At 39.8% G+C, this 10571-nt stretch overlaps 1 protein-coding gene and 1 long non-coding RNA gene across 6 annotated transcripts in view; one reads left to right on the top strand and one right to left on the bottom strand.

The window, feature by feature from the left end:
• Positions 1–1461: 1461 nt before the first annotated feature.
• LOC306817663 lies at positions 1462–3487 on the bottom strand. Its single transcript, XR_013778052.1, has 3 exons — positions 3446–3487; positions 2222–2381; positions 1462–1522 (listed from the first exon to the last, which is right to left on the bottom strand). It is a non-coding gene; the product is annotated as an uncharacterized lncRNA (long non-coding RNA).
• A 398-nt stretch (positions 3488–3885) lies between these two features.
• The window catches only part of gsap (gamma-secretase activating protein), a 31445-nt gene continuing 24759 nt past the window's right edge, over positions 3886–10571 (top strand). For 3 of the 5 annotated variants that reach the window (XM_079334725.1, XM_079334723.1, XM_079334726.1), the window contains exons 1-17: positions 3886–4012; positions 4670–4740; positions 5505–5561; positions 5647–5716; positions 6364–6411; positions 6528–6616; positions 6983–7052; positions 7163–7212; positions 7537–7647; positions 7737–7793; positions 7904–7950; positions 8135–8217; positions 8770–8847; positions 8967–9053; positions 9273–9365; positions 9525–9693; positions 10113–10203. In XM_079334725.1, the coding sequence (XP_079190851.1) occupies positions 3925–4012; positions 4670–4740; positions 5505–5561; positions 5647–5716; positions 6364–6411; positions 6528–6616; positions 6983–7052; positions 7163–7212; positions 7537–7647; positions 7737–7793; positions 7904–7950; positions 8135–8217; positions 8770–8847; positions 8967–9053; positions 9273–9365; positions 9525–9693; positions 10113–10203 (1359 nt within the window). In that variant the 5' untranslated portion in view covers positions 3886–3924. Of the gene's footprint in view, positions 4013–4669; positions 4741–5504; positions 5562–5646; positions 5717–6363; positions 6412–6527; positions 6617–6982; positions 7053–7162; positions 7213–7273; positions 7329–7536; positions 7648–7736; positions 7794–7903; positions 7951–8134; positions 8218–8769; positions 8848–8966; positions 9054–9272; positions 9366–9524; positions 9694–10112; positions 10204–10571 lie in introns of those variants that run through there. The other 2 variants (XM_079334724.1, XM_079334727.1) reach the window with 2 other exon arrangements.

Genomic DNA, 10571 nt, shown 5'->3' with positions numbered 1-10571 from the left:
TTCGTGGACAATCCCCTTCTACAATAAAAGGAGCAGCTTTAACCTTTGCGGCTAATTTTCAGCTGTAGTCCGCGGCCGCCATCGGCAACCTAAAGTTCATAATTAAAATACAATAAATTACATTTGAGATAACAGAAGGCCGAGGAAAAGGGGAGAGAGGCATCCAGACATAACATGTCGCACACAATTGGAGCAAGCACAGTTTGAACAAAGATATTAAAGCAGTGCACGCAGCAAAGACAACACAGGGGAGACTTGAGAAAAGAACAATTTTAGAGGCCATTTAAAGTACATACAGGACATAACATGGAGGCAGGCAGCAGAGACGGAGTGGCAGCAGCAATGACCGCGTCACATCGAACACACATCACATCTGACAGAGATTAAATGTGTGCAGTTATAGTTGTCAGAAAACCACATTTTAAGGTGTGTTGTAACCGTAAAGTATCTTTGTATATCTTTGATAGTAGTGGGCAGTGAATTCCAGCTTTGTATTGCTCTGACAGATAATGATAGTTGACCGAATGTGCTTTTCCTAAACGGAACGAGAAGGTCACCTCGTGCGGTGCTTCTTGTGGACTGACTGCTGATGTTACGTTGACTTATGAATGAGTTCAAAGGAGGAGGGGTGGTATTATTCAGAATTTTTTGAAACACCACTGAATTTTAGATGCCTATGTAATATTTTAACCGCTTTTATTGAAAATGACAATAAGTGAAGTCGATAGCGAGTGGTTTGTCTGGAAACCCTAGTACCCCTCACGTAAAAAAAGATAAGACCATTCTATCCTGTCAAATGCTTTTTCAGCATCAAGTGAGATTGCGATAGCTGGGTGTTGGAGAGATGCAGCCTCTGACATCACATGAAACATTCTCCTCATATCGTGTGCAGCATGACGACCAGTAATAACGCCAACTTGGTTTAAGTGGATTAATGAGGACATGACTTTCTCAAGACGTGCTGCCAGTATCTTTCCAACGACTTTATAATCACTATTTAACAGGATTAGAGAACGGAAATTTCCCATTTGTGAATGTTCCTTAACAGGTATTGGTAATAAGGAGACTACTACTACTCTCATGCTACAATGCCAGTCTGAGTACCTATGATGTCCTTATATAGCAGGGTTAGTATTGGGGAGAGGAAGTCCTGGAAACATTTTCTAAAATTCTATATTGTAGCAATCCTGTCCTGGTGCCGTACCAGCGTGAAAGCCTTTATTGCTGCCTTAACCTCCATCTCCTGGACATCTGTCTCCAAATAAACCGATTGTTTATTGCTGATATTGCAGACTTACTCTCCATTTATTTCAATCTTAGCGATAACCTTCTGACAGCTTTATTCCCAGATTGAAAATACTTGTTCCATAATCTAGAGATGCTCTCATCTTGTAGCATCTAATAACCCTATAATTTAAGATACTATCAAATTTAATAAAACACTATGTTGTCATATCTTACCTCTTTCACCTCGGGTAGGTCTGAATGAAGGAGACCTGGTCCTTGAATCCCTGGACTCTGTCTGGAAAATAACAGTAAAATGTCAGTAGATCTAGGTTTAAACTGGTTTATAATTAATCACAGATGTGTTTCACATCTTAATTTTAACTCAGGATTAGTTAAACTAGTTTAAACACAGTTTTGTGGTCAGTTTCTGCCATGATGGATTCTGGTGAACTGTGAAGAAGTTTTTCAACGAAAGAAACTTGTGCGATCTGGCAGAAACTAGAACACAACAAGCTGCAGTTAACCTACGAGGAAAATGTGAACTATCACAAAGAGCAACTTAAGGATATCTCTCAAAAGGAAGGAGAGAGAAAGAAGGCCGAAGAGCAGGCGTCTATTGCTGCTCACTGGGAAATGCAGATCCGTGAGAAAGAGGAGAGGAAGAGGGCTGGGAAAGAGAGCGATCTGGCCTTGCGACAGGCCATGGGTTTACTCTCAAGCTGACGACCTAACTATTGCTAGACCAGAAAAAATAGCTAAAAAAAAGACTACAGACTACAGAGTTTAACTATATTTGGGGAAGATTTCCTAAAAATGTGATTATTACTTTTTTTTTGGTATGAATAATTCTCTGCATTGAAAATCAGGTTCAGGCCACGACTTCTGCAAGTAGATGTGTTTCTGACTTACAAGGAAAAAGTCTGATATGCCCTACAAGTCTGGCTACATTAAATGCACCACTTACGGATACCGGACGGCGCTTTACTCAACTTACCTTCTTCTGCAGGACAATGACCTGCCTCTCCTTGACTTCCAGCATGTCCTTCATGTCTCTGATCTCTACTGTGAGCTCTTTTCGTCAGTCAGGTCCTGCAGCTGTTTGGTCTTCTTGGTCAGAAATGTCTCCTTCTCCTCCAGACGCAGACACAGAGCATCTACTGTACCACAGAGGACAAGAAAAGGTGTAGACGAGCAGATAACAAGTCAGACAGAACAAAGACTTATTATGATAATAATTCAAACTGTATCAATCCCACAAGGGTGTACACTCTGTTTAATGGACATGAACACACGCATAGGCCGAAATACACACTCATGCACAAACAGGATCCTAGTGACATGGAGAGGTCTCAGAGTGAGGGGGCTGCCCACAGCAAGCACTCCATGGCAGCTTGTATTAGAAAATTACAAGGAAACATACTAGCCTATATACAAAACTCCTATAAAATAAAAACAGAATATTAAAATATGTCCTGTTTCACTGCTGCACTGTATGTAGTGATTTAGTCATACAGTATGACTGACCAAAAGTGACTCAACAGAAACACATGAGTCAATTAAATCCCTATAAAGGCGGATACCATAACTGCAATGATAAAAATGTGTCATATCAACAAACCAGTGTGATCAACATAACCTTAGTCTACCTAAAACTGTTGCAGTTTGAGATGCCTGTGCCATTTCTAAATGGACGGATGGAAAGTGCATTGAAATGTAAAACACTTTAAATACAATAATAATAATAATAACGTTATTATTATTATTTTTAACGTTATTTATAAAGCACCATTAAAAACACAGGTTTACAAAGTGCTTGACAACCATAAAAAAAAAGAACAAAGCAAAACACACAAACACATAAACAATAATAATAGCCTAATGTAGACTCAGCCAACTGTATGAGTGAAATTGGTCCCTTTCATTAAATGGCCATTGTCACGTGCACAGATATTTCTTCTATGAACTTCTGCCTGCGTTAGTTTAATTAAAAACACATTTGGTTAAAAACTTTTTTTCCTCTCCTTTCTTTTGGTAAGCCACCGGAGGTCTACGTCTCCTTCTCATTTTTAGGTGCATTTAAATCATAACACGCAAAAATCTTTAAATCTTAAGTCTTTAACCAATAGGATATAGGCTTACACAAAAACAGTGTATACGGTGAAACTCAAACTTCAGTGTTAATTTATTAAAAATGGATCGTCAACCACTTAATGCTTACCAAAGGAAATGTTGGCTGCAGTAGTGTATTATAAGTTGGCTGCAGTAGTGTATTATAAGCTGGCTGTTGTGGATCTGTTAGTGCAGAGCTCGGTTGAGCCGTATGTGTCGCTCATTCAGCGGGGAGGTGTGACATTCCAACCCGCTGGACTGATACTGTCCTCGGCCTATGGTAACGACTCTCCTCGCTCTTTTGCTCCGGAGGAAGGCGGAGCTTACTGTGGAACAATGTGACATTTCCGCATGTCAACAAAAATACATTTGTTGAGTCAAGGAAACGTTTGACGATCATGTGAATAGGTGCTGTACTGCTTTTACGTTTCGCCTCCTCGTGCCCAAGTTGCTTCGGAGACTTTCGGTCACATGATGCCGAGTTTGAACAACCAGCTGTCAGGTGCAGCCTCTTCTTCTCAAGCACACAAAACGCATTTGAAAGAAGGAGTTCTTGTCTGAAAGCAAAGGATCCTGAAAACTTGAAACATGCTGAAGTTCAAACAAAAGTTCGACTTGCACAGAGATGTGGAGATCGACATCCTCAGGAAGGAGGCGTCTGTCTGCAGGGTGAAAGGTGAGGTGTTCAGGTGCCTTTGTCCTGTCCTAATGCTTAGAGAATTGTTTAACAACAATAAAGTACTAAACGTGTTTGCGTAATTTGAACCAACTATTCCGGTGAAACTGTAGCAATGATTTTTTTAAAGACATTATCTTCAGCGTCTTAAAACGAAAAACACAAAAAATCAAATCCCCTTTTGAAAATGGTATATTCGTATTGACCAGTGGATGGCGGTAGTTACTCTTCACATTTCATCTTTATGACTAATAAAATAATAGGATTAAGTCTGTATTCCTTAACATTTGTAAACGTGACTAGTAACCTCCCAAAACGTGGTTTAATTTTAAATGAAGACATACAGCTCATAAAGTAGGTCTACATTAAGTGTTGTTGAGTCGAAGACACAACTTCCTGTGCTTTAATTGAAAATATAAAGTTGGTGAATGGGACATAACCAAATTCCTGCCTACCCAATGTATAATAATAATAATAATAATAATTGATTATTATTATTATTATTATTATTAGTAGTAGTAGTAGTAGTAGTAGTAGTATTACTCATTTGGACTTACTCATGTCGTAACAATTATTATTTTATTTTTTTTGTCAGGGCACGTCATTTGTTAAGTTGTTGTCTAAATATTGGTTGTTGTTGCACTGCTGTGTTTGCAGAATACTCTGGAGCATTGGACATTCGTATCCTGAACATTGAGAGAGATGCCAGCATCCTTTACTCCTGGAAGGTTGGAGGAGTTTCTAGTGACTTTCAAATGTTTTTTATTTTATGTAGAATTTATAGAGTCAGGAGGTTTTTTTTATATAGATACATTGATATGTTTTGTTTTCCCAATTAAGGAGATTTAACTAATATATGTGGAATTTAGGAGAGTTCAATTCATAGTGCTAATTGCTTTATAAAACATATTTAGATATCTGTTTGTCCCCAATTTTTATTGAGTCATATTGATGCATCAACAATCTAAGATACCACATACCACAGCAGTCATTTGTCATAAAATAGAAAAAAACTTTATACTATTGTGCAGATTTCTCTACATTCCTGCTTGACACATTTGCTGATTTCAATTTAAATTGTGTCATTGCACAACATGCATTTTCACTGATAGGCCCACCAAGAGTCTGTGGGGTGAGCAGGTTAAAGACAGCATGCAGCCTGGAAGCAGGAAATAATCTCTTTTATAGTGCAAGCTTCACAGTATTATGCACGCCTTGCGGTGCTTCCAGAGTCAGGATAGATGTCGTGGTAATTCAGAGGCAGAAAAAAGATGGATTCTGCTTTGAAGTGCAGCAGGTTTAGTTGGGATAATAAACTGGGTCTGCTCAGGTGATGAAGAGGTCAAGCATGACGTTCCACAGGCATCAATGTGATAAAATTACTCATGGTAAAATATGTCCGCTCATTCAGCACAGATTAGGATTATAGAATTTTGCTTGATTGATTTAAAGACACATGACCTTACTCTCTGATTCTGATTCTTTTCGTCAGGGGGCAACAGGGACAACAAGGATTGGGAAATATGACTCCAACACTAAACAAAACAAGGTATTGTTTGTATGTGTTTGTCACCAGTTTTGATTTCACGTATGTGCACACTACTTCCAAAGTGGATATGTTTTCTCTGCATTAGCTCCTGTACACCTTTGACAAGCAAGTGAGTGTCAGCAGCTGTTCCCTAAACAAGGAGGAGACACTCTTAGGTGAGTCTCTACAATTTGACAGATAGCAAATCAAATCATGAAGTTAGAGGTTCACATAGAACAGACTCTGAGACTGACCCTGAACTCGAAGCAGATTTACTCTCAGATGGGAACTTAGGGAGTTTCCTTTTCCAGAACAGCTGATTTGAATGATAAATGGGGTCTATTAGGGACTTGGGTTTTGAACCAAAGGGTCACCAGTTTAAGTCCTGGTGCAGACCACTTCTGGAAATTGGTCCGGTAGCTGGGGAGGTGCCGGTTCACTTCCTGATCAATACCGAGGTTCCCTTTATTAAGGAACTGAAGCCCCAACAGCTCAGGCTAGATTCAGTTACCCCTCTTTCTGAAACAAGCTATTAACCCTATATATCCCATGTTTAAGTGAGCTCCCTTTCTAAAACAGTAAATCCCGAGTTTCCCTCATTGCAGTGTTTACAGACTCAGGGATTCCTCCAAACAGGCATCAGACCTGCAGGATTTAGAACACCACCTATAGCAAAGGTGGGACCAACAGGAATTAGGCCACAGCTTTCATTGTAGCTGGGCAAAATCATATATAACGAAAACACAGATTTAACCACAGTGCTTTGAAAGTAAATTTAAATTAAGTCCTGTGACATTTTCCCTGTGCTTGTTTTTCCCCTCAGCTGTCAGTTTAGCCCAAAACACAAGAGGAGAGGAGCGCCTCAAACCAAGTAACACCCCAGCTCTCCTTCCCTCTTTTTCATTTACATTCACATTTAGGCTACTGAAATATTCAACAAATTGCATGTTTCCATCTAATCTCTTCTTACTCTGTCTGTCTTTGTAGTATCCAAGTGTCTTACTCTTCTGATTGAGATCCATCCTATCAACAACACTAAAGTTCTCAAGGCTGTAGACTGCAGGGTCAAAGTGCAGGTAGAATTTATGTGTGTCGTCTTGGCCACTGTCATGCAGGTTTTTTTTTTTATACTGCAGCGACGAGCTGGTCCTGCAAGCTCAGGACCTTTGGAGCTTACTGTGTACAAGTGTCACAGCTCGTTTCATTTACAAGCGCGCTGCTTTTTTTTAAAATCAGTCTCTCTTTCTCAGTTATATCTATCTTATCATCAGAAAAACACAAGCCACTCAAGCCTCATGGGAATGTTGCAAAGGCTTTGCTTGAATCACTAATGTAAAAGAAATGTTTGTCCGTCACATTCAAATACGGAAATCATCACGCTGTAACCTCGTAACTCGTTAAAAGCCCCACAGTCACATGCTGACTTTTCCTTGCCTCTCTAGTTCCTAAACACAGAAACTGGCCGGAGATCAGTGCTGGAGAGCCACCTGCTGCTGCTCACTGAGGATGGATGTGAGTCGGTCGACGAGCCCTTATGCTTCTCTTACAGAGACTTTTGCACTCATTGGTGAAACATTGGAGAAAGTGTTAGAAATTCATCCACACTCATCTGTGCGTTCCAGACGTGGACCTCTACCATGTTCTGCTGATGAAACAGGAGGGATACAGGGTGGTATGTTGGACTGCATTCACAATGGGTTTCATTTTGAACACGTGCTCTTTTGAAGAAGGTGTCCATGGATTTCTGTTAAGCAGATTAACTGTGTAATGCATTCAGTATTTGTGGTGGTTGGTTTCTCTGCTGATTTCTAGTTGTATAAATTATCTAAAAAAATGCACATATTTTGTTATTAGTAAGCAAAAAGCTAAGGGCAATATCACACACTGTATTTATTTAAGAGCATTTAGTTTTGGCTTCAGTCTCACACCATAAAACAAACTGTCTTTGGTCCTCTCAGTGAACAATGCAGTAAATGAATATATCTGTGTGAACCAGGTGATGGCAAATCCAGATCGTTTGACCAAAACAGTAGAGCGAATAGTGGAGGACTTTAATTGGGTCCAGTGGGACGGACACACACAAAGACTCTACTATCTTGCTCATAATGTAAGACACACACACACACCTTACATTAATCTATGCAAATGGGAAAAAAAACATCTATAGGTAATCAGGAAAAAAACAATCTTTTACAGGTCAAGTTTCTCATGCGATGTGTTCAGTTTTACCCCAGCCATAACTGTGAAACTGTGGTGAGTCATTTCCATGTCTAGTAATTGAGAAAATTGCCAGTCCCTCTCTCTGAAGCATAATGACAGAACAATGACTTTAAATCATCTCGCCTTCTATTGCTGCCCCACAGTTGGAACTCCCATTAGACCTGCCTGCTAATCCTTTCCACACAGTGAAGTAAGGAAACAACTACTGGTAGAGGGGAAAAAAATACATATTCTCAGCACGTATTTGTGTCTGTTTTCTGCTTTTCTACAATACTTCTGACATGCACCTGCAACTAAAATGAGTTACTGGTCACCTCTTGTGCTATGAAACAGTTTGCTGCGCTCCTTCATTATTATGTGTGCATCCCCAACAGGTTTGTGAATCTGGGTTTTGACCATTATCACATGGAGCAGGAGCAGGAGCCTGTTAGGATGGAAGTGTTCACAAATGGAATAGGTAACACATGCACACACTCGTTTAACCGAGGTATTTTTCGAACATTGCCTGCGTTTTGTTCCTCAGGACTATTTCCATTTGTTGATTTTTTTTTCTTTTACTTCTCTTTTGCAAAACACAAGAAAGTAAGTCCAATTTAAAACACAGAAACTGCCTTTATTGTCTACTATGCACTGATAGATCTTTCATGTACACAATCTATGGAATAAGTGAATTTTGTTTTTTGAGCACCATCAATCAGAAAATCAATCTGGGAGATAATTACATTATCTAAAGATTGGTGGAAGAGTTTAATTGAGAAACACCTCCCTTCATAGTATTCTCATATGACTGACGGTGCACTCCAATCTCTATTTGATTCCTGCACTAAATTGTCGATTACATCTTTGATTTCTAACTACCAGAAAATCTCAACACACTCCTTTTTCAATCCGACTCTGATTTTAACACTCTAAAGAACTGATTTATTTTAGATATTTTCATTTCTCATTGATCGTCATGAATAGATTTGATTGTGATCTAAACCTGCTTTGTCTTGTGGTCTGCTTTTAGGAAGCATGTGTGTCTGCTACAGCCAACCAATCAAAGACAAACAGGAGGTGATCTACACTGTGGTTTCAGTTCACAAAGGTGTGTATTAAAAACACAATTTTCTATTTAAATAAAGTACAATTAATTTATTTCTCCACTATAGGAATCTCTTTACACCGTTTTTTTGTACTGACAGTTCCCACCTTTTTTTTGTGCAGACTGCAGCAGAGCCTTCAGAGTTTCTCTAGGCAGTGACCTGTCACAGCAGAAAGCCACACAGTTCCATCCAATCTTCATTCCTATAGGTCATTGCACAGATACTGTGTAACACACACAAGAATTGTTATAAATTCAATCAAGTCTGAGAGTTTGCCTGCTGAAATGCATTCTCTACTCGTGTATTCAAGACGGATACAAATATACAAACGAGCGTGTGTCCTCATGCAGCTCAATAAATGTCTGGTGTGCAGACTGAATACCAACATGCACACTGACAGTGACGGCTGTGTTATTCCTATATGTAGGTTACTTCATCCTGGTGTACCTGCAGGGTTATTTCCTCCATTGTATCAACACCAGGCAGCAGGAGATGCTCTGTCACTCCCTCTTTCTCTCAGGTAAGACATCATGGGTAATGCTGAGCGATGCCTGTGTAGCACCTTTGTTTACCAACTATAAAACTTTTACCCCCTCGGTATGTTTGTATCCTGCACAAAATGTGAGCTTTTTACCCTGATATGAAGCTAACTTTTTCCGTTTGCTTCACTAACCTCAAGGTCCTGACGCTGATTTGGGCCTGCAGGGTCATTCAGCTAACATCACAGTATTGCATGCTGAGGAAGAGTCTAACAGTAGTCTTCTGGACCTGGCTACTGGTAGGATTCACTCTGCTGAGCTTAGCCCTACCCATCTGCTGCAGATACTGCGAGCAGACTCTCCCTCTGGGTGAGTATGATGCCTCCATCATCCATCAACTCCATTCAGAAATAAAGGATTTATGTATATCGGGAGATTTAGATGCATAAAAGGGAGCAGAAAGGAAATCAATTTCTCCTTCAAACGCACCTGCAGACTCTTTCAAGAATAAACATTTGCTTGAAATTGAGTCCTTGCCTCGTCTTGGATGTCTAAGTCTTGGATTCAACCAATCTGTTCAAAAACAGATGCACCAGTTCCCTTTTGCTCTTGCATGTTTTTGGACTTTGCATGTATTCATTTTTCCCACTTTTGCAAAACTGCACACACATCACAGTGCAGCATCTGTCTGTTGATTGGCTGCCTGTGCGTCCTGCTTTCATGTCTCCGTGTTTGTGTATGCTTGTGTTGTATAAAAGTAAATTTGTTGTACGTCACCTCCATCCAAGGTGTCCCAGCAGCAAGAGCGAACCACAGCGCCTGGCCGCCCTCCACTGCCTGCTGGTTTACATGGGAAGCGACCCAAACCTGGAGCTGAAGGTAAAAATGAAGCCAAGAAAAAAAGTGTCAGGAGGAAAAAAAAATACTGTCACACAATGCTCATTTACTGTTTTCTCATGTTTAAATTAGCACCAGGTGGCATTTTTACCCCGAAGAAAGACTTGACTTTGCACACAACACACACCTGAAGTAGTTTTTTTTTTTTTTTAACACAACACATTGCCTGCCATTAATTATTTGTAGAGCTTGATGTAATTAACTTCATTTGTACTTCCAAACTTTTATTCCAAGTGTATCTCCTAGGTGACATAGATTCATTTGATTTCATTTAATTTTCTGCATTTCCACGGGAATTCAGTAGGTGTCAACCTTGAGTTGGAAGTGAGCCATTAGAGAGACACGAGAAT

Source organism: Symphodus melops (assembly GCF_947650265.1).
Source record: "Symphodus melops genome assembly, chromosome: 22".
Lineage (NCBI taxonomy): Eukaryota > Metazoa > Chordata > Actinopteri > Labriformes > Labridae > Symphodus > Symphodus melops.
The sequence above is the reverse complement of the archived record's forward strand: the minus strand, read 5'-3'. Positions and strand labels throughout refer to the sequence as shown.